This window comes from Myxine glutinosa, chromosome 7 (genome assembly GCF_964187855.1).
Source record: "Myxine glutinosa chromosome 7, kmMyxGlut1.1, whole genome shotgun sequence".
NCBI classification, from domain to species: Eukaryota; Metazoa; Chordata; class Myxini; order Myxiniformes; family Myxinidae; genus Myxine; species Myxine glutinosa.
This window is the reverse complement of record NC_136267.1, coordinates 9,390,597-9,414,912: the sequence shown is the minus strand read 5'-3', so window position 1 is coordinate 9,414,912 and position 24,316 is coordinate 9,390,597. Positions and strand designations below refer to the sequence as shown.

The following is a 24,316-nucleotide window of genomic DNA, read 5'->3' as shown; positions in this document are numbered from 1 at the left end:
CCAAAGCCTACTTCCTTATGTAAATCTCAACTCAAAAAAACAAAAAAAAAAGACATTACCTTCTCTGTGCTCATTCGTTTATTCATTCTTATTCGTTCGTTCGTTCTTCGACCACGTGTTTCTCCCCCATTTCCCCAGATATATTGTCAAATTTCAACTCGTTATTTTATCGTCCATGCGATATTGTTTGATTATAGTTAGTTTTGGTTTGAATTTCCTGTAACTCGTAATTAATTAATCGTGTTCTGCTCCTCGTGTGTGGCCTTGTAGTTGTACCCCCGTCGGTGTTTTGTTAACTTAAGCGTGTTTTGCTTGGCTCTTGGTTTTTTCCCTTCTACCCCGAACATAATACTGTCTAACGTTCTAAATCCCCACCCCCCCCCCCCCCCAAAAAAACAAAAAAACCAAAAACATTTATTTTCCTTTCTCCACGTGTACTGTTGTCTCATCCTGTATTTTCTGTCCAGGTGTGCTGTTCGCCCCACCCCCATTATCTCCTTGCCATCCACCGTTTGCCCTGTTCACGTGACTCGTGGTGGTCCCTCTCGGCTCTCCCCCCGTTGGTATTTTTGTGCATATAAGATTGTTCATAGTTCTGTTTAAATATTATTTAAATATGTTTAACCTTTCCCCTTCTGTTTTTTATTCAGTGGTATATTACAACACGCTGTTTTTCTTCCTATTTAAAAGGCTTTTCTCAATTTCCTCTCCAACTCATTCCACTTCAAAAAAAAGAAATTCAATATCTTATACGTCTCCCTCACTACATGGTCTAAATTCACATTCATTCCATCCCTCCTCCATTGTTCTGAATCGGATTGCTAACTTGAAAATCACAACAAACCCAATTTGTTATCAATGTTCGTCTTTCATTAATCATCCACTTTCTAAACTCCCCTCTTGCCCCTCCCATCCAAATCCCCCCCCTTGCACCTACACTCCGAAACTTCCCCCTTGCCCCTCCACTCTTAAACTCCCCCCTTGCCCCTCCACTCCTGAACTCCCTCCTTGCCCTTCCCCTCCTAAACTTCCCCTTTGCCCCTCCCCTCCTAATCCCCCCCCTTGCCCCTCCACTCCTGATCTCCCCCCTTTCCCCTTCCCTCCAAAACTCCCCCCTTGCCCCTCCCCTCCTAAACTCCCCCCTCACTCCTCCCCTTCAAAACTCCCCCCCAATCCCTCCCATTCAATTCTCCCCCCATACCATTCCTCTCCAATTCTCTCTCCTCCCCCCTCCTCCTCCAAGCTGCCTCCTCCCCACTTCGTCTCCCTTCTATCTCTTACCTCCACCCCCCCAAACCTTCTACTTTCTTCTGCCCCCCCCTCAAACAACCCCTCACTGTGCCGCATCCCTTCACCATCAAACCTTTCATCCTCCTCATCCTTCCCTTTCTTGGAACTCTTCTGCAACATCTGAAACACTATCAACTGCTCTCCCTACCTCCCCCTCTCATCCTTCATCTTACCCTACTCCTCCCCTCCCCTGTCCTGTGCCCGATGCTCCCCCTCTCTCTTCATTAACGGTATGGACCTCAAACATCCGGGGCCTTCGCTCAAACCTGACTGATCTCTCCATACAGGTTGCTTCTGACAATCCAGACTTGATCTGCTTAACAGAGACTTTCCTCCTTCAAGATGTCTCTGATTCCTTAATATCTCTTCCTGGTTACTCCCTCCTCCGGTATGATAGACCTGAGCCTCGGCCTGGTGGTGGGGTGGCTATCTTTGTCAAAAACTCTCTTCCTCACTCTCCTTGCACTGCTCTCTTTCCTCCTCACCCGCAGGAGTACCTCTGGTTACGGCTTCCTCTCCGCTCCCACCTTTTGTTCATATGTGTTCTGTACCGTCCCCCAAACAGTGATGACTCCATCTACATTTCAATGTCTGACAACATGGACCAACTTCTATCCACTCATCCCAACTCTCTCTTCCTCATATGTGGTGACTTCATCTGTCATCATGCCACCTGGTTGGGTGTGGGTTCCTCTCTCACTAGTCATGGCACCTCAGCAAAGGACTTCTGTGACTCACTGGGATTGACACAATCTGTCAATTTCCCGACCCGGATCTCAGCCAATGGAGTATCTTCTCTTCTAGACTTGGTTATGACAAACCTCCCTGCTAATGTCTGCTGCTCTTCTTCTGCTCCAATCGGTTCTTCTGATCATGTGCTTGTCAAAGTGGACATCTCTCTGGCCATTCTCAGAGAGCCTCCTCAGCGTCGACGAGTCTGGCATTTCACTCAGGCCGACTGGGACGGTCTTCAAGCAGCCATCAATCGTCTGGATTGGTCTCCCATCTCCACTGCCTCTGACATCAATTCTTCCTGGGAATTCTTCCAAAGCAAACTGATCTCTCTCATGCACAGATTTATCCCATCTCGCCTTCAATTGTCTTACCCTTCCTCCCGTCCATGGTACACTGAATCTTGTGGTGAGGCAGTTGCCCTGAAACAACTTGCCTTTGCCTCTTGGAAGGCTAATCCAACTGAAGGAAATCTCAGTTCCTTCCACCAAGCTCGGAACAAGTGTGTGTCTACCCTCAGGAGTGCCAGGAAGCACTATCTCTCCTCACTCAAGAATGAACTCTCAAACCTGTCTCCTTCCTCCAAATCCTGGTGGCGTCTGGTCAAATCCGTTTCTGGTGTTTGTTCCCCCTCCATCCCCTCCCTTACCTCAAATGGCCACACAGTTGACATCGCACGTGACAAAGCCGAATGCCTCAACTCTGTGTTCGCCTCAAAATCCTTAGTCCCAAACCCATCTCTCTCTGTTCCCACCTTTCCCAGTCGAACCCAACTGCTCCTGGACTCTGTGTCCTTCTCTCCTGACAAGGTGGAGGAGTTTTTCTCAAACCTCGACTCTGATTCTGCAACTGGACCAGACGGCATCAGCCCACGGGTCCTAAAATCCTGCTCTGCCGCTCTATCTCACCCTCTCTCTGTTCTTTTCACCCTATCTTTTGCTCAAGGTCATCTGCCAGCATCCTGGAAATCAGCTAACATTACCGCTTTACACAAAAAAGGTGCAAAAACAGATCCTTGCAACTACAGACCAATCAGCCTGCTCCCAATTATCAGCAAAGTCATGGAATCCATCATTGCTTCGGATATGAAATCTTTCCTCTTCTCCAATGGCTTGATCTCTGATCATCAATTTGGTTTCAGATCAGGTCACTCTACTCTGGACATGCTGCTTCTGCTGTCTCAACAATGGATGGAGGTCCTCAATGCCAAACAGCAAATCAGAGCTGTCTCCCTTGACATATCAAGGGCCTTTGATACGGTCTGGCACCCAGCTCTGCTCACCAAACTCTCCTCCTATGGTATCCATGGAAATCTCCATGCATGGCTTGCGGACTTCCTCTCTGGTCGTAGTCAACGTGTGGCCCTGAATGGATTTCTCTCATCTCCCCTTCCTGTTCAGGCTGGAGTTCCCCAAGGAAGTGTGCTGGGCCCTGTGCTTTTTCTGGTCTTTATCAATGATCTCTCTGACTCTCTGGAAAATCCTCTCTATCTCTTTGCTGATGACTCCACTCTCTGCCGCTCCATTCCTCTTCCCTCAGATCGGCAGTCTGCAGCCTCCTCACTCTCTGAAGACCTGGACAAAATCACAGACTGGTCAAACAAGTGGAACATGTCTTTCAATCCTGACAAATCTCACTCTCTTTCGAATCCGAATCACTTACGAATCTTACGAATCACTTACGAATCTCTCCGAAAAGATCGACTGGACAACCCTCCCATCTACTTTCTCAACAATCCTCTCCAAGAAGTTCTGTCACTCAAGCTTTTGGGTCTCACTATCTGCCATGATCTTTCTTGGGAAAACCACATTTACAAGCTGGCCTCCAAAGCCAGTCGCCGACTGGGCATCCTCCGTCGTGCGAAGTCCTTCCTCGGCACACCTGAGCTCCTCACCACATACAAGGCTTTCATCCGCAGCTCAATGGAATACTGTTCTCCCCTATGGGCTGGTGCTCCTGCCTCACACCTGGCTCGGCTTCACGCTGTTGAATCCAAAGCTTTCAAAATCATTGGAATCTCCCGCGATGAAGCTATCTCTGAGGGCCTTTCACTCACTCACCGCAGGCAGGTAGGTGGCCTTTCTGTCTTCTACCGACTCCTCTCCGGCCTTGCTCCCCCAGCTCTCTCTGTGCTCTGTCCCCCAAATATTCCTACAGGTCGCACAAGATCTGCCAGCAACCCTCTGATGGTTAAACTGCCGAAATCTCGGCTCTCTGCTCACCTTCACTCTTTCATTCCTCTTTTCTCCCGCCTGTGGAACAAACTCCCACACTCCCTTCAATCCCTCTCCTCCCTCCAGGTCTTTAAAACAGCTGTTCACCACCATCTCTTATCTTCCCCCATCCATAACCTTGATCTTTTCTACCCCCACTAATTCACCCCAGATCCACCTTGTTTGAAATTCCAACTTCTTTCCTGGAAATCCTGGCAGTGTCCATATGTTTATACCTCTCCCACCCCCCCCCCCCCCTTCACATGCCTCCCCCCCTTCACATGCCTCCCCCCCAAAGCCCTCTCCCTCCCACAGATCTCTCGATGTCTCCATGTCTCTCGGTCCCTGCTCTCAAATGTTGTGTTTGTGTCCTTCCCCCTCTCTCCCCATCTTGTCTACCGCTCCCGATGTTATTTGTTTTATGTGTCTGCTTGTCTTTCTGTGTGATTAATGTTCGCTCTTTCACGAGCCTCGATCTTGTATCCCAAAAAAAAAAAAAAAAAAAAAAAAAAATGCATCACAGATAGTCAGAAGTATATGGTTCAGTTTGCTGATGCATCAAAAACGTTGGTCGAAGATTTGAACAGATTCATCCAAACACGGTCTGATACCAATGAAAACTTCAAGTTCTGGACTCAGTTCTTGCAAATGATGGATATTGTCCGTGATCTGTTGAGAGCTGATCGTGAAGGGATTTGGGAACTGCATCTTGACGCTGTCCAGCGTGCATTGAACCTGTTTGCGGCATTCGATTCGACCAATTACTTGCGTTGGTGTTCTCTCTACCTTGAAGACATGCGACTTCTACCTGAGACTGCACCATCAGTTCATGAACAATTTGCCAAAGGCAATTTTTCAATCAGAGAGATACCCGGCCGATTCACCGCTGTTGGAGGAGACCAGAAATTAGAGCAAAGCATTAACCTTTCATCTAAGTGCAGCGATGGAGTCATTGGACATGCAAAGCAAAAACAGTATGTCGCCCAGTGGGACCTAATATACCATGAAATGATGGCAGTTAAGAACCTACATCGGCAATACAGTGATGTGATTGACAGGACACATGAGACTTACAGCCACCACGAATCATCTCAAGCCACAACGAACCGCAAAGAAGGACATATTCAGGAGATGATGAGATTCATTGAAGAGAAGGGGTCCCCTCTGTCTCTAGACGCTTCCAAAACACTACAAAACTTTGTGACAAAAGAGGTTATGTCCGATGATTTAAAAACTGACATGCTCAATGCCTTTTCAAAAGGAAAAGAGATGTACCTGAAGTTCAGAAAGGAAAGGTTTGTCACCAAGACTGAACGAATAAGCAGTACCATTCACCGCACAAACTTGAAGACGATGAAAACTCTTCGAAAGAAGCCACAGAAGACTACCAAGACGACAGTGAAGGAGATGAACATCGCTGAGAGAAACATAGAAATAGCTCGGGAGCGTGGCCTCACCACTGATGATCTCTTAAAGTACGATGTTGTTCCCTCCCCAGTGTTGTTTGATGATGCAGGAATGATGACCAAACCAGCAAAGAGCCAGCTACTGAAGGAGTTGGAGACGCACCTAAAACCGGAAGAATTTACATATAGTCATCGGAAAGACGCATCATTTGTCGTTGACATCATGGCCACAATCCGAAAGGTTAATGTTACGAAACTCTCCAAATTCAATGACCTTCTATCAAATTTCATGTCATTTTCGGCCATATATCATCGGTTTGGGCGGACTGACTATGTCTTTGACATGTATTCTGATGACCCATCAGTGAAGGACAGCGAGAGGAAAAGGCGAAGTGACACTCTACCCATCGAATATACTTCAATAGAGCCATCAACACCACTACCTAAGGATATGAACACATTCTGGCCTTCCAACAACAACAAACTTCTCCTTGAAAAACTGATCTACAGCCATGTTCGTTCAAATATTGCAAATACCGGTCAGTACCCAACTGTACTCGGACAGGTGACCAGAGAGAACGAGGATTGGAAATGTATGAAAATGCACAACAGAGATGAGAGCGCACTGGTACACCTTCAATCCACATTTGAAGAGGCGGATCTTCGCATACTCCTTCATGTTTTGGACGCGCTCAAAGAAGGACACAAAATATGTGTTGTCATCTCCAATGATACTGATGTAGTTGTTGCCTTGCTCCACCACATGCCTGTCTTTCTCCAACATGACCTAGAGGAGCTGTGGGTACGAGCTGGAGTTGGAGATAGCACTCGGTATGTGCCCCTTCATACCTTGTTCGAGCGCATCGGATGTCAACTCTGTGCTGTTCTTCCTGCCGTACACAGTCTTACAGGATGTGATATCACTAGCAAAGTTGGGACCAAGAAAGCCGCCTTGAATGCCGAGCCAGAAAAGTTATTGAAGCACTTTGGAGGGTTGCCGACCCTTTCTCAGCCTTTGATCAAGAATGCAGAATCCTACTTGGTCAAAGTACTGAAACCAAAAAGCGATGCGAAGAAATTTTCGAACTTGCGTGCGGAGATCTTCCATCATGTCAAAGGGAGTTCTCATCACAACCTGCCACCAACCAGCCAAGGTCTCCTGCCACATATGAAGCGTAGCTTTTTCAATGCCTACAATATCATGCATGCTTTGGAGCTTCATCAAGATTCTGAAAATGTGATCGCACTTAAGCCAGAGGATTGTGGTTATACGCATGACAAGGAACAGCTGATACCTGAGACAACGTGGAAAACTCTAGAATCACATTGGACAGTTGTCTGTTCATGCACTAAGTGTGCCAGGTCAACATGCCCCTGTAGGACCGCCATAGTCAAATGTGTAAATTTTTGTCATTGCAAAAAGGCTTCCCCTGATGCCTGCAAGAATCCTGTCGCTTGATAAAGAGTACATGTATTGAAGTTGCACGGGTGGTAAATGGTGGTAATTGACAGCACGCGCTTCCTTGTTATGACAGTTATATTGGGTTTGTGGACATGTTATGATTTTAATTAATGAATCCTTAAGCTATGTAAGTGTAATAGTTTTGCTTAAGCTGAATTTTGAGCGAAATTTAGTCAACATCATTGCCAGGAGGTGTTTGGCGGCCATTTTGAAATTATGCAAATTAGGTATATTCAAAAGGGGTTGATTATGGTTCCAATGAATAGCTTGCTATCAAAAACCCATACATAGACACCAAAATCAGCCGAATATCACACTTACTTCTAAAGTTAGACCAATTTAACCAATTTTGGTTTATACCGCTTTTTGGGGTAGGGGTAACCTTTGTTAACATTTGACCCCACTGTCACTATACAATATAATGAATCATAAATATGATGCATGGAATTATTAAAGGGCTTCATAAGGAAGCTTCTGACAAATTTTGGTTGCTTTATCTATCTATAATTCCACTAATCTCTGTGTGTATGTTTGTTTGTACGTTTGTTTGTTTGTATGTCTGTGACCGCTGTTTCTCGACAACTACCGGTCCGATATACTTGAAACTTGCCAGGTATATTGCTGGGGACCCGAGGATGTGCCTTTTCAAGGTTTTAAATTAATCGCAGAAGTACTTACCGAGCTATGTCCAAAAAACGATTCAACCAATCAGAGAGCAGCGAGCTATCACGTGTGCCGAACGTGGCGAACACACTCTGCCTCGGATGGCACATTTGAGAGCGTATTCATTTATTTCCCGTCGGCAAACTATGTTGCCGTTAAACTATGTTTTAAAACTAATTATAAAACTAATAAAAACTAATTTGCGATTCATCGTAACTGCGATATACGACCTTCCGGACAGTGAGGACTGCACTTCCGGCATCCAATCACAGAACGCGTTATTGCGTAGGCGTGGCCGATGTGAGAGCGAGCTGATGCTGAGCCCAGCGCGTGCGCCATTACGGTACGTAATTCGATTTCTTCCGGAGAAAATAATAATTTCTCGATTTCTTATGCGCATTATTTCTCCCAATTCAGTCAGAGCGAAGGGCGGAAGCGAAGAGCGTTGTTTTTTTTGTTTACGGGCGTACGGGCGGGGTAGAGCGTACGGGTAGCGTTTTTTTTTTTTTTTGGCACATTTGAGAGCGTATTCATTTATTTCACGTTGGCAAACTATGTTGCCGCTATGTTGCCGTTAAACTATGTTTTAAAACTAATTAAAACTAATTTGCGATTCTTTCGCTTTCCTGCGCATTTGTGCACGCTATGGCGATTTCTTTACCAAACTCCGCTAGCCGTTAGCTTTGGACCAAACCATTTCATGTAAATAGAGGGGGGGGATTGTCACCGTACTCGCAAGCCGTTAGCTTTGGACCAAACCATTGCATGTAAATAGAGGGGGGGGGGATATACTTTTAGATATATATATAGTACGGGCATGCCCTAGTCTACATAATTGGGTGTATGAGAGGTGATCCGGAGTTTGAGCGCCTTTCAAACTGAAAGTGATTTTTGGAGAAAAAGAAGCTAAATGACGTGTTTTTTTCCGAAAAAAGACAGTTTATAGTATTGAACCATGCTAAAAATGTGTTAGTTATGTCTAAACATGATAAATAAATGTTACATTTGAATCTAAAGCTGCCTACTCTTGAATTATTCCATGAAAACTGAATTTTGCTATTTCGGCTATTGGCCTCAAGTCATAATCACGTATTGGGGTGTGCAGAAAAAACGTACTTGATCTGGGAGTGTTACCCAGATTTTTTCAAGGGTCTCAACATATAGAACAGGAAAATCAAAAGTTTTGCCGTAGAAGAGAGATGTACACAAGCAACCCCCCAGAGCCTATACTACCAGTGAATCCACCAAGGAATGGCTGAAAAGAATGAAATGGGGGGTTCTGGAATGGCCAAGTCAAAGCCCGGATCTAAATCCCATCGAGATGTTGTGGGGGGGATTTGAAACGAGCTGTGCATGCAAGAACACCTCAAGCATCGCACAGCTGAAAGAATTCTGCATGGAGAGGTGGGCACACATTTCCTCCCAGTCGATGTCAGAGACTGGTAGACAGTTATAAGAAACGCCTACTTGAGGTTGTTTCTGCCAAAGGGGGCAATACCACCTATTAGAGCCAAGGGTGTACTTACTTTTTCCACATGCGAAATTTGCATTTATGTTTATTTAAATTATACAATGGACGACAAAATGTAAATGTTTCATGATATTTGTTATATTATATCACCTTTATCTGTCAATATTTTTTGAAATGAAGATCAAATAGCTGTATGTTGAAATATGTTGAAAAAGTCAAAATTTTACATGGGGTGTATTTAGTTTTTCACGTGACTGTATATATATATATATACACACATATATATATATATATATATATATATATATAATTATATATATACAGTATATATATATATATATATTATATATATATATATAATATATATATATATTATATATATATTATATATATATATATATATATATATATATATATATATATATATATATATATATATATATATATATATATATATATATATATATATATATATATACATATATATATATTTACACAACTCGGTTATCCGAGGCGAAATCTTTTCAAGGTGTTTGGGAGCCAGAAAGAAGTCGCCTAGTTTTTGTGAAGGACACAATGGGATATTTATTGTCCATTACTTAGTGTTATCAGACAGGAGACCCAGATTGATGCCCATTCCAGGGAGGGACCACTGTGCAGGGGCGGATCCAGGAATTTCAAGACGGGGGGGCACATGAAACTGTAGCGCTGGGGGGGGGGGGGGGGATAAAGGGGGCGGGTCTGGGTGTCCTCCCCCAGGAAATTTAAAAAAATTGATCATCAGAAACGGCATTTCGTGCGTTCTTGGAAGTTTCTGCAGTTCCTTGTGTTCTTCCCTGGTCCAACAGTTCAGCAGATTCGCACCACCTGCACCCTCATCCTGGATCGAAAGGGGGGGGGGTGCGCACCCCCTGCACCCCCCCCCCCCTGGATCCGCCCCTGGCTGTGTGATGCACTGCCCGACCTGTGAAGCACGAATTTGATGGTTTATAGTCAGGTTGAGAATCCCACCTAGATTGGATGGGCAAAAGGTAAGTGAAATATCTCTACACCATCCTATCACACCTGCAAGTAGGCGTCACCTGGATGATGTACACGTTGCTGCCATCGTAAGACCAGGTGCCCAGCTTGATGCTGCAGTTTTGTTGATCAAATGGGAAGTGCGTGACAATAATCTCACAGTAGCTTTGGAATATGATCGGAGGACTCCACGTGATGCGACCCGTATACTCAAGCAGCATCTTTGTCATTTGTCGAACGGTGAAGTCCCCAATGGCGCTGCAAAGAAACACATACATACACAGTAGGTGTCACGTGGATTCAAATGACAATTCCTTTCCACAATCCCTGGTTTTCTCAATGAGAGAGGTAAGCTTGTCGAGTTATCAGTTACATGAGGGGGAGGGTGGGAGTGGGGGGTGTGGAGGGATAAAACGTGCGGAGTCCGCCGTGGGTGTTGTGTTCCTTTGCACCACTTATTTTATTCTTTTTTTGTATACAGAATCGAGGCTCGTGTAAGAGCTAACACATTGAATATGAAAACATGTACAGACACATAGAACATACAATTAAGGGAGCGGTAGATAAGGGGGGGAGAGAGGGAAGCACACAAGCACAACAACAGTAGAGAACAGGGACATCGGTAGATCTGTGGAAGGGGTAGAGCTGGGGAGAAGGGCTGGGTACACGGTATAAAGCAAATTAACACGATTAGGAATTTCACTACGAGGAATTTCAGGAAAAAAAGTTAGGGATTGAAAGAAGCGGGTTTGGGGTGTTTTAACTGGGGTAGAAAAGATCAAGGTTGTGGATGGGGGAAGATAAGAGATGGTGGTGAACAGCTGTTTTAAAGACCTGGAGGGTGGAGAGGGATTAAAGAGAGTGTGGGAGTTTGTTCCAGAGGTGGGAGAAAAGGGGAATGCAGAGTGAAGGTGAGCAGAGAGTCTTGATTTTGTTAGTTTCACCATAAGGGGGTTGCTGGCAGATTTTGTGCGTCCTGCAGGAATATTTGGGGGACAGAGCACAGAGAGAGCAGGGGGAGCAAGGCTGGAGAGGAGTCGGGAGAAGAAAGAAAGACCACTAACCTGCCTGTGGTGAGAGAGAGAGAAAGGCCCTCAAAATCAGCTTCATCGCAGAAGATACCAATGATTCTGAATGATTTGGTTTCATCCACGTGAAGCCGAGCTAGGGGTGAGGAAGGAGCACCGGCCCAGAGGGGAGTGCAGTATTCCATCATGCTGCGGATGAAAGCTTTGTATATGGCGAGGAGCCCAGGTGTGCCAAGGAAGGACTTCGCACTATGGAGGATGCCCAGTCGGTGACTGGCTTTGGAGGCCAGCATGGAAATGTGGTTTTCCCAAGAAAGATCATGGCAGATAGTGAGACCCAAAAGCTTGAGAGACAGAACTTCTTGGAGAGGATTGTTCAGAAAGTAAATGGAAGGGTTGTCCAGACGGTCTTTTTGGAGAGACAAAGTGAGAGTGTGAGATTTGTCAGGATTGAAAGACATGTTCCACTTGTTTGACCAGAATGTGATTTTGTCCAGGTCTGCAGAGAGTGAGGAGGCTGCAGACTGCCGATCTGAGGTTTGAGATATGGAGCGGCAGAGAGTGGAGTCATCAGCAAAGAGATAGAGAGGATTTTCCACAGAGTCGGAGAGATCATTAATGAAGACCAGAAAAAGCATAGGGCCGGGCCCAGAACACTGCCTTGGGGAACTCCAGCCAGAACAGGAGGAGGAGATGAGAGAAATCCATTCAGGGCCACACGTTGCCTCCGACCAGAGAGGAAGTCGGCAAGCCTTGCGTGGAGGTTTCCATGGATACCATAAGAGGAGAGTTTGGTGAGCAGAGCGGGGTGCCAGACCGTATCGAAGGCACGAGATATGTCAAGGGAGACAGCTCTGTTTTCCTGTTTGGCATTGAGGACCTCCATCCATTGTTGAGACAGCAGAAGCAGCATGTCCAGAGTAGAATGGCCTGGTCTGAATCCAAATTGATGATCCGAGACCAAGTCATTGGAGAAGAGGAAGGATTTGATGTCAGAAGCGATGATTGTTTCCATGACCTTGCTGATTATTGGGAGCAGGTTGATTGGTCTGTAGTTGCAAGGATCTGTTTTTGCACCTTTTTTGTGAAAAAGCGGTAATGTTTGCTGATTTCCAAGCAGATGGTAGATGACCTTGAGCAAAAGAGAGGGTGAAGAGAATAGAGAGAGGGTGAGATAGAGCGGAAGAGCAGGATTTTAGGACCTGTGGGTTGATGCCGTCTGGTCCAGTTGCAGAATCAGAGTCGAGGTTTGACAGAAACTTCTCCACCTTGTCAAGAGAGAAGGACACAGAGTCTGGCGGCAGCTGAGTTCGACTGGGTAAGGAGGATACAGAGAGAGAGAGGTTTGAGACACAAGATTTTGAGGCAAACACAGAGTTGAGGCATTCGGCCTTTTCACGTGCAGTGTCAGCTGTGAAGCCATTTGAGGTAAGGGAGGGGATGGAGGGGGAACAAACACCACAAACAGATTTGACCAGACGCCACCAGGATTTGGAGGAGAGAGACAGGTTTGAGAGTTCGTCTTGAGAGTAGAGAGATACTGCATCTTGGCTCTGCTGACGGTACACACTCACTTGTTCTGAGCTTTGTGAAAGGAACTGAGATTGCCTTCAGTTGGATTTGCCTTCCAGGAGGTGAAGGCATGTTGTTTCAGGGCAACTGCCTCACCACAAGATTCAGTGTACCATGGATGGGAGGAAGGGTATGACAACTGAAGACGAGATGGGATAAATCTGTGCATGAGAGAGAGCAGTTTGCTTTGGAAGAATTTCCAGGAAGAGTTGATGTCAGAGGCAGTGGAGATGGGAGACCAGTCCAGATTATTTATGTCTGCTTGAAGAATGTGCCAGTTGGCCTGAGTGAAATGCCAGACTCGTCGGCACTGAGGAGGCTCTGTGAGAATGGCCAGAGAGATGTCCACTTTAACAAGCAAATGATCAGAAGAACCAATCGGAGCAGAAGAAGAGCAGCAGACATTTGCCAAGAAGTTTGTCATAACCAAGTCGAGAAGAGAAGATGCTCCATTGACTGAGATCCAGGTCGGGAAATTGACAAATTGTGTCAGACCCAGTGAGTCGCAGAAGTCCTTTGCTGAGGTGCCATGGCTGGAGCAAGAGGTACCCACACACAGCCAGCTGGCATGATGACAGTTGAAGCACCGCTTATGAGGGAATAGAGAGTTGGGATGAGTGGATAGAAGTTGATCCATGTTGTCAGACAGTGAGATGTAAATGGAGTCTTCTCTGTTTGGAGGACGGTACAGAACACATATGAACAAAAGGTGGGAGCGGAGAGAAAGCCGTAGCCAGAGGTACTCCTGGGGGTGAGGTGGAGAGAGGGCAGTGCAGGGAGAGTTAGGAAGAGAGTTTTTTAATAAAGATAGCCACCCCACCTACAGGACGAGGCTCAGGTCTATCATACTGGAGGAGGGCGTAAACAGGGAGAGATATTAAGGAATCAGAGACATCTTGAAGGAGGAAAGCTTCTGTTAAGCAGATCACGTCTGGATTGTCAGAAGCAACCTGAATGGAGAGATCAATCAGGTTTGAGCGAAGGTCCCGGATGTTTGAGGTCCATACCGTTAGTGAGTAGAGAGGGGGAGCATCGGGTGCAGGACAGGGGAGGGGAGGGGTAGGGTCCGATGGAGGATGAGAGGGAGAGGTAGGGAGAGCAGTTGATAGTGTGTCAGAGATTACAGAAGAGTTACAAGAAAGGGAAGGATGAGGAGGACGAAAGGTTTGATGGTGATGGGATGAGGAACTGTGAGGTGTTGTTTGAGGGGGGCGCAGAGCAAAGTAGAAGGTTGGAGGAGGTGGAGGTATGAGATGGAAGGGAGAGGAAGTGGGGAGGAGGCAGCTTTGAGGAGGAGGGGGAGGGGGGAGAATTGGAGAAAGATGATAGGGAGGGAGAATAGAAGGGGGGGGGGGGGTTGGGTGTTTCACATTATAGATTTAAAATTAAAATATGACATTTTTGTTGACTTTGCTCATGCCCTCATTCCTATTTATATGCAGAGGTTGTCTGCCAATTTTGAGAAAGATCAGGTAATATTTAGAGGTTGCACAGTCTGCACACTTTTGAAATTTTACTCCAGTTCATTTAAGAAAAAGAAGAAGATTTTTTGCAAAATAAAAATTAATCAGACATCGAAAGAATTGTAAAACATTGAACATAACACAATGCAATGAATATAAGCAGTGTGTGCAATGCAGTGTGTGTGCAATGTGTGTGCAATGCAGTGTGTGTGCAATGCAATGAATATAAGCAGTGTGTGCAATGCAGTGTGTGTGCAATGCAATGAATATAAGCAGTGTGTGTGCAATGTGTGTGCAATGCAATGAATATAAGCAGTGTGTGCAATGCAGTGTGTGTGCAATGTGTGTGCAATGCAATGAATATAATCAGTGTGTGCAATGCAGTGTGTGTGCAATGCAATGAATATAAGCAGTGTGTGTACAATGCAATGAATATAAGCAGTGTGTGCAATGCAGTGTGTGTGCAATGTGTGTGCAATGCAATGAATATAATCAGTGTGTGCAATGCAGTGTGTGTGCAATGCAATGAATATAAGCAGTGTGTGTGCAATGTGTGTGCAATGCAATGAATATAAGCAGTGTGTGCAATGCAGTGTGTGTGCAATGTGTGTGCAATGCAACGAATATAATCAGTGTGTGCAATGCAGTGTGTGTGCAATGCAATGAATATAAGCAGTATGTGTGCAATGTGTGTGCAATGCAATGAATATAAGCAGTGTGTGCAATGCAGTGTGTGTGCAATGCAATGAATATAAGCAGTATGTGTGCAATGTGTGTGCAATGCAATGAATATAATCAGTGTGTGCAATGCAGTGTGTGTGCAATGCAATGAATATAAGCAGTGTGTGTGCAATGCAATGAATATAAGCAGTGTGTGCAATGCAGTGTGTGTGCAATGTGTGTGCAATGCAATGAATATAATCAGTGTGTGCAATGCAGTGTGTGTGCAATGCAATGAATATAAGCAGTGTGTGTGCAATGTGTGTGCAATGCAATGAATATAAGCAGTGTGTGCAATGCAGTGTGTGGGCAATGTGTGTGCAATGCAACGAATATAATCAGTGTGTGCAATGCAGTGTGTGTGCAATGCAATGAATATAAGCAGTATGTGTGCAATGTGTGTGCAATGCAATGAATATAAGCAGTGTGTGCAATGCAGTGTGTGTGCAATGCAATGAATATAATCAGTGTGTGCAATGCAGTGTGTGTGCGATGTGTGTGCAATGCAATGAATATAAGCAGTGTGTGCAATGCAGTGTGTGTGCAATGCAATGAATATAAGCAGTGTGTGCAATGCAGTGTGTGTGCAATGTGTGTGCAATGCAATGAATATAAGCAGTGTGTGCAATGCAGTGTGTGTGCAATGCAATGAATATAAGCAGTGTGTGCAATGCAGTGTGTGTGCAATGCAATGAATGAATGAATATAAGCAGTGCAGACTATAAGTGTGCAACCTCTAAATATTATTCAATTTGTCTAAAATTTGGCATACGGGTCAATTAGATGAATAGAACCAAGGGGACGAGAAAAGTGACACGAAAATAGCAACTTCGGAAAATTGAAACACCCTAAGGGGGGGGGGGGTTGGGGGAAGTTTTGAATAGGAGGGGTGAGGGGGGAGTTTTGAAGGGGAGGGACAAGGGGGAGAATTGAAAGGGAAGACATATTGGAAGTCCATCGTTAGGACATATTGGAAGGAACATGATGGACACAAATTGCTGTGAGCGCAGCAGATTGAAAATATCAGAAAGATGATCCATACGGAACTCGTGAGCTGATGGACTTGGTACCTTGATGGGTTAGTGAATTTGTACAAACATTGAGTGAATGAATATGAATGAAATGACGAATGAGGTCATTTTTCCCCGCTATATTTTCCAGCGGGGGTTAGCCTTGCGGGCCCCATGACAATCATGGTTCCCTGTTTGAGGCAATGTTTTTATGGCCGGATGCCCTTCCTGACGCCACCTTCCTGACGCCAACCCTTAGTCGCCTCGTACGATGCGCAGGGACATGGTGTACGTATTCTAACCGGGGTACACACCGTGATCATTCATCCCAGCAAGCTGGTACTCAATTTGCCGACCTCGGAAGGATGACAGGCTGAGTCAACCCCCCTGGCGTTAATTCGGCGATCGACCGGGATTCGAACTCGGGATCGTAGGATCCCAAGCCGGCACCCTAACCGCAAAGCCAACACCAGGCTTGTCCAGACAAACGTGTCAACACCAGACAAACATTCAGATCCCTTTATTCACCATCGTCACTCTTCTTCATTATAGAGTACATCGTTTACAGAAATAGTAAATAACATAAACGTTGGAATTTCAAGGGAATTAGGCGATCGAGATGATTCGATTGCTTACTTGTTGTAGAGCACAAGGTTCGGCTTCCAAACAGCCGTTGAGGGAATGTGGATCTGTTTGATTCCTCCATAATTTTCAGGATTCCATTTGAGATTGACATCGACCCATTCCTGTTAAACAAGGAAACAGATATAAGAGAGATCAGAAAGACAAACAAACCCATGTGCCCACGGTACATCATCACCAATACGTTATGGTCATAATCTGTGAACAGACAAAAGTGAAGACAGACAAGAACACTCATCGTTAAGTCACCTGTCCCATCTGCTTGAATAAGTAACTGGACTTGAAAGGTCGGACATTTGGCTTAGTTGTTTCACTTTTTAATAACCTGGACACCATGACCTCAAGCTCAGCTAGTCCTGTGTGCGAGGATGTTGGGTTGTTTTCTCACCAATAGCGAGGCACATGGAAGAACAGAGTTTTAAATCTATAATAGTAAATGGCGGTGTCAGTGTGTCTCCCCCATAACTCCAAAACCATGAAACCTAGCGGCCCAAAACTTTGCATGCATAATAAGGGACTCTTAAGGGAGTACAGGAATTAAAACTGAGTGTTTGGGAAAATTGAAACACCCCTTTTTAAAGATAATTAACAACAGGCGTGTGCTCAAGAACCTGCTTTTGCAAGCCATGGCGATACAGGAGACAGCTCTTGTTTTATGTATGCATTTTTTTTTTGCAAAAGATCGCATTTTTTACCTTTTTCTTGGTAGACCTATAAAAATATACAGTCACGTGAAAAAGTAAGTACACCCTATGTAAAGTTTTGACTTTTTCAACATATTTCAACATAGAGCTATTTGATCTTCATTTCAACAACATTGAAAGATAAAGGTGATATAATATAACAAATATCATGAAACATTTACATTTTGTAGTCCATTGTATAATTTAAATAAACATAAATGCAAATTTCGCATGTGGAAAAAGTAAGTACACCCTTGGCTCTAATAGGTGGTATTGCCCCCTTTGGCAGAAACAACCTCAAATAGGCGTTTCTTATAACTGTCTACCAGTCTCTGACATCGACTGGGAGAAATTTTTGCCCACTTCTCCATGCAGAATTCTTTCAGCTGTGCGATGTTTGAGGGGTTTCTTGCATGCACAGCTCGTTTCAAATCCTCCCGCAACATCTCAATGGGATTTAGATCCGGGCTTTGACTTGGCCATTCCAGAACCCTCCATTTCTTTCTTTTCAGCCATTCCTTAGTGGATTTACTGGTATGTTTAGGGTCATTGTCATGTTGCAACGTCCACCTTCGGTTGAGCTTCAACTCTCCGACAGATGGCCTCACATTATCCTCAAGCACCCTCTTTTACAATGAAGAATTCATAGTGGATTCTATGATGGTGAGCTGCCCAGGCCCTGATGCAGCAAAGCTGCCCCAAACCATAATATTTCCACCACCATGCTTTACAGTTGGTATCAGGTTCTTGTGGTCAAATGCTGTCATTGGTTTTCGCCAAACATATCTTCTGGTACTGTGGCCAAATAGCTCTACCTTTGAGTCATCTGTCCAGAGCACATTGTTCTATAAGTGCTGGTCTTTGCGTCGGTGTTCATTGGCAAACTTTAGTGTTGCCCTGATGTTCTTTCTGGACAGCAAAGGTTTCCTCCTGGCACATCTCCCATGTAGATCAAATTTGTGCAGCCTCTTTCTAATGGTAGACTCGTGCACTTTGACATCAACAGTGGCAAGAGCTACCTGTAGGTCCCGTGATGACATTCTGGGGTTCTTAGAGACTTCTTTCAGCATCTTGCGGTCTGCTCTAGGGCTGAACTTGCTGGGGCGGCCTGGCCTGAACAAGTTGGCAGTTGTTTGGAATCTTCTCCACTTGTGGATGATCTTCCGGACAGTCGAATGATTGATTTATTTTTGAAATTGTTTGGAGATCTTTTTAAATCCCTTCCCAGACTCGTAGGCATCTATAACCTTCTTTCTGAAGGCCTCAGAGAGCTATTTTGATCTAGGTATGTGGATGCCGCACACTTCAACAACAAAGAGCAAACCAAACTAAATGTCTGAGGTTTAAATGAGACAGGTTCCTCCAAGTTCCTTTCTAACGATGTTCTAATCATTTGCCCCTGAGTTGGTGCACCTGGTTCTAATTTTAGGTATTTGAAGTAGTGATAAATGTCGGGGTGTACTTACTTTTTCCACATGCGAAATTTGCATTTATGTTTATTTAAATTATACAATGGACTACAAAATGTAAATGTTTCATGATATTTGTTGTATTATATCACCTTTATCTTTCAATATTGTTGAAATGAAGAACAAATAGCTGTATGTTGAAATATGTTGAAAAAGTCAAAACTTTACATGGGGTGTACTTACTTTTTCACGTGACTGTACCTATTAAAAAAAACCTTCCAACGATGAATCGAACCTCTTGATTGGAACTCCGCTATGTTGAGATTGAGCTACGGAGGCAAAGGCTGGCATTTTCGGTGCTCTCTGTGGTGAATTAAATTTCATTAATTTCCGACTTGAATTTCACTTTTAAAGAAGTAAAGGTAAATCTTTGTGGTTGCCATTTTGTGTTTGGTGTACTTCATCTGTGCCGTCCACCCGGAGACACCTGGAGATGTCCATAGATGCCCAGAAAGCAAAGTAATGAAGGAGCTGGGGCTCCCACGTCGATCGGAAGAATGGACGCGACAAAAAGCTGGAATTCATCCGAGTTGCTTTAATCAAACCAAACACTCAGGCACTCTGAAAAGCCCGTTTATCGGGCAGCAATATATACACAAAGAATTAAGTTAAGCACCCCTACACAACGAATTAAGGTAAGCACCCCCTAATATATATTCTTTGTGTATATGTATACATTGGCATATATTCTAAGGTATGTGAGATCAAATAATGATTGGTATGACATTAGCAATTATCCATTGATGAAATTGAGTGATCAAAGTGAAAAAAAGTGATTGGTTGAGTCAGTGATCCGATCACGTGGGTCCTACACACGTTATTGACGCAAAGATCGCTAGAGGTCTTCTCAGAACAATGACTGTACGTTAGAAAACATAAACGTCATCCACACTGTCCGTGATGGACCTATAGCTCCATACTTAAATTGAGGTGAAAATATGCCTAAAATTCCCAAAAAATTTCACCTTAAATTATTCAGAATAAAATATTGAAAACGGCATGATTGTTATGTTTTTATGTGACCATAATATCACTTCTCCAGAAAATATAGCAATATCATGGGTATATTACACTGTTTTGACGACAACAAACTTGTAATGTGCGAGGTTGTAAAAAAACGGGGGGGGGTGCTTAACTTAATTCTTTGTGTATATATACATATTATCCCGGAGCGTTTGCCCAGGAAAGGCGAGAGGGGGCGTGGCCCAGCGTCCTGGCTGCGGCCTGGCAAGTTGAGGGCGAGCCTGCCCGGGCATGCCCGGGCGTCCCGACCGAGGCCTGGCAAGTTGCGCGCGGGCCTGCCCGGGCGTCCTGGACGAGCCCGGCATGGTGATCGCTCCGCGTCCTTGATAGGTGCAAGGCGATTGTGAAAACCCAGCGGTAGCCGCTACACACGTCCCCCCAGAATCGACTTGCACCGGCAGGGTCAATTTGAGGGGGGTCCTGATGACCCGGCCGAAGCGACCCCTGGCGGGTCGTGGGAGGGGGTCCGGTGTGGTGGTGGGCGGTCGAGTGGGGGGCACCGTGGACGGGGGGCGGCCTCGCCGCGGCGGAAGGGCCACCCGTGGTGGGTGGTCGACGTCCACGTGCGCCAGCTTGAGGCGGCCCACCGCAATCCGGTCCGACCTGCCGCCGATGTCGATGATGAACGACTTGTCGTCCCGTCGCAGCACCCGGAAGGGCGTCGTACGGCGGCCGGAGTGGCCCCCGATGTGCGTCGTGACGCACAAAAACATACTCCGCTGTGCGAAGTGCTGGGGGGACGTAGGACTGGGGGTCACCGTGGTGGGATGTTGGCACGGGGGCAAACCGTCGGGCGGCCTCCTGGAGGTCCGAGCGCTGGTGAGCTGCGGACCAGGGACTGGTAGCGTCGGGCACGAATTCGCCCGGGACGCGTAGCGCCTGGCCATAGACAAGCTCGGCGGTGGATGCCTGGAGGTCCTCCTTGGGGGCCGTGCAGAGGCCCAAAAGGACCCACGGCAGCCGGTCGGCCCAACCGCCGTCTTGAAGGCCGGCCATGAGCGCGGCCTTCATGGAGCGGTGGAATCGCTCGCACAACCCGTTTGCTTGGGGGTGGTAGGCCGTAGTACGGTGGAGCTTGACCCCCAGGTTGCGGGCGACCGCGCCCCACAGCTCGGAGGTGAACTGTGGTCCGCGGTCTGACGAGATGTCCACCGGTGCGCCGAAGTGGGCGACCCAGGTGGCGATGAAAGCCTGCGCCACGTCGGCGGTGGTGGTGGAGACAAGGGGAACGGCCTCCGGCCACCTGGTGGTCCTGTCCACCATGGTGAGCAGGTGTGTGAACCCCCGTGACGGGGGGAGGGGGCCCACCAGATCCACGTTGACGTGGTCGAAACGTCGTTCGGGCACGGTGAAAGGTGCCAGCGGGGCCTGGGTGTGTCGGTGGACCTTGGCCCGTTGGCAGGCCGTGCAGGTGCTGGTCCAATCGCGGACGTCCCGACGAAGGCCGTGCCAGACGAATCGCGCCGACACCAGCTTCTGGGAAGCTTTCCGGCCCGGGTGGGAAAGGCCGTGGAGGGAGGCGAAGATGCGGCGTTGCCAGGTGACGGGCACGATGGGGCGAGGCTGGCCTTGGGAGACGTCGCAGAGCAGGACAGTGTCCGCGAAGGGGATGTCGGCCAGGCGGAGGCCCGTGTCCGCCGCCCGGAGGGCTTGCACCATGGTGTCGGTGGTTTGGTTCGCCGCCATAAGCGCAAAGGCCACGCCCAGGTGGACCAGGTTCGCGCTGGCCCGGGAAAGACAGTCGGCCACGGCGTTGTTTTTGCCGGCGACGTGCCGGATGTCCGTGGTAAACTCCGACACGGCGGAGAGGTGGCGCTGTTGGCGGGCCGACCACGGCTCCGTGACCTTGGCCATGGCGTAAACCAACGGCTTGTGGTCGACGAACGCCGTGAAAGGTCGGCCCTCCAGGAGGTGGCGGAAATGGCGGATGGCCAGGTGTAGACCGAGGAGCTCCCGGTCAAACGTGCTGTATTTGAGCTCGTTCGGCCGGAGCTGCCGGCTGAAAAAAGCGAGTGGCTGCCAAACCCCGTTCACCCATTGCTCATGTACCACTTTTCCACTTTTCGCTTTTCCACTTTTCCACTTTTCGCACTTTTCGCACCACTTTTCGCACTTGTGTTAGTGTTGAAAAACCACTTTTCGCACTTGTGTTGGTGCAGGAAACCACTTTTGCACTTGTATTAGTGTGGAAAAAACACTTTTTGCCGCGTAGTCGGAGGCATCCGTGGTGAGGGCGATGGGAGCGTTGAGCACCGGGTGAGCGAGCAGTGTTGCGTCGGCGAGGGCCCGCTTTGAGCTTTGGAAGGCCGCATCCATTGCTGCGGACCAGGCGATGTCGTGCTTGGCCGGCTTGCCCCGGAGGGCTTCGTAGAGGGGCCGCATGAGTTGAGCAGCGCGGGGCACGAAGCGGTGATAAAAATTCACCATTCCCAGGAATTCCTGCAGGGCCTTTATGGTGCGGGGACGCGGGAACGTGGTGATGGCCTCGACCTTGGTTGGCAGCGGCACGGCCCCGTTCTTGGTGATGTGGTGGCCCAAAAAATCAACGGCCGTCGTGCCGAAGTGGCATTTGGCCGGGTTGACGATGAGGCCGTGCTCGCTGAGGCGCCCGAACAGTGTTCGGAGGTGGAGGAGGTGCTCGGCCCGGGACGTGCTGGCGACAAGGATGTCGTCCAGGTAAACGAAAAGGAACGGCAGGTCACGCAGCACGCCGTCCATCAAGCGCTGGAACGCATGAGCCGCGTTCTTGAGACCAAACGGCATCCGCAAGAATTCGAATAAGCCGAACGGCGTGATGACTGCCATTTTAGGGACGTCGGCCATCCTGACAGGTACCTGGTGATATCCCCGTATGAGATCAATTTTCGAAAAAATGACCCGTCCCGCCAGACGGGCGGAGAAGTCTTGGATATGCGGGATCGGGTACCTGTCGGGGGTGGTAGCGTCATTGAGACGGCCGTAGTCGCCACACGGGCGCCATCCACCCCCCGGCTTTGGCACGATGTGCAGTGGCGAGGCCCACGCGCTATCGGAGCGCCGCACGATGCCGAGGTGCTACAACGCGTCGAATTCGGCCTTCGCCACGGTGAGCTTGGCTGGGTCGAGGCGGCGGGCCCTGGCGTAGACCGGCGGGCCCGTGGTTGGTATGTGGTGCTCGATCCCATGCCATACTGCGACGGCCGAAAACGTCGGCCGCGTGAGGGCCGGGAACTCCATGAGCAGGCGAGCAAACTCGTTCGCCGCCGGGACGGCGCATGCCAGCTCGGTCGGCGCGGAGCTGCTCAATGTGCATACCAGGGAGCTGAAGGTTTCGGCATTGATTAAACGACGCCGTTGGACGTCCACCAGCAGTCCGTGTGCGCAGAGGAAGTCGGCGCCTAGCAGAGCCATGGGCACGTTTGCGGTTACAAACGTCCAAGCAAAGCGTTGGCCGCCGAAGCAGAGGGTGACGTTGCGCGGGCCGAAGGTGCGGATGGTCGATCCGTTGGCCGCAACCAAGGAGGGGCCGCAAACCGCGGATTGCCTGTCCTGGTCAGAGGCGGGTATGACGCTCAGTTGGGCGCCGGTGTCGCACAGGAAGCGCCGTCCGGATGCTTTATCCGTGATGAACAGTAAGTTGCCCGTGTGGCCGGCACTCATGGCTGGTAATGAACGCCGGCCCGGCCGTTTCCCGGCCTGCCGAAGGTGCACGGGGGTCGGCATGTCCGGGCCTTCTGTCCGAACCTGGCATGATAGTAACACCACGCTTGGTCAGGTGGAGGCCCCGGTCGTCGTGCTGGAGGTGGTCGGCTCGGTGTAGCGGCCGCCAATTGCGTCGGCAGTTCAGTCGTCGACCGTGCCGGGTGCTCGGGTGCCATGGGTGTTGCGTCGGACGGCGGTGGGTCCCATGTCGCCGCTGCGATGCGTTGTCCTGCGGCGGAGATCTTGTCGGCTTCTCTGGCAAGGGCCCGGGGATCTGTGATCGTCGTGCTTGCCAGGGCGAGGCGTACCGGGTTAGGCAGCTGACGGAGGAACAGCTCCCGGATCAGGAATGCCGGAGAGTGCTCGCCGAGCAGTGAAAGCATGTAGTCCATTCGCTCGGAAGGGCGCGTGTCGCCGAGCTCGGGCAGGTCGAGCAGGCGCCGTGCGCGTTCCGCCGATGGGAGGGCGAAAGCGTCGAGGAGAAGCTTCTTAATCGCGCCGTATTTGTCAGCGGCTGGCGGGCTCTCGAGGAGGCTCAGGGCGCGGGCCGCGGTGGCCGAACCGAGCGCTGTTACCACATGGTGGAAGTGGGTGTCGTCGGCCGTGATGCCTCGCAGGGCGAACAGGGAATCCGCCTGTGCGAACCAAACCGCCGCGTGAGCCTCCCAGAAGGTAGGCAGTTTAAGGGCGACTGCCGTGTCCATGTCGGTAGGTCACCAATGAAGGAGCTGGGGCTCCCACGTCGATCGGAAGAATGGACGCGACAAA

The 24,316-nt window shown here is 48.1% G+C and overlaps 1 protein-coding gene across 1 annotated transcript in view; it reads right to left on the bottom strand.

Moving 5' to 3' along the window:
- LOC137430973 (acetylcholine receptor subunit alpha-like) overlaps window positions 1-24,316 on the bottom strand; it is a 174,746-nt gene that overhangs the window by 60,432 nt on the left and 89,998 nt on the right. The window contains exons 4-5 of the mRNA XM_078781273.1: window positions 16,687-16,796; window positions 10,320-10,515 (exon numbers count right to left, since the gene is read on the bottom strand). Coding sequence (XP_078637399.1) covers window positions 10,320-10,515; window positions 16,687-16,796 — 306 coding nt within the window. The remainder of the gene's footprint in view (window positions 1-10,319; window positions 10,516-16,686; window positions 16,797-24,316) is intronic.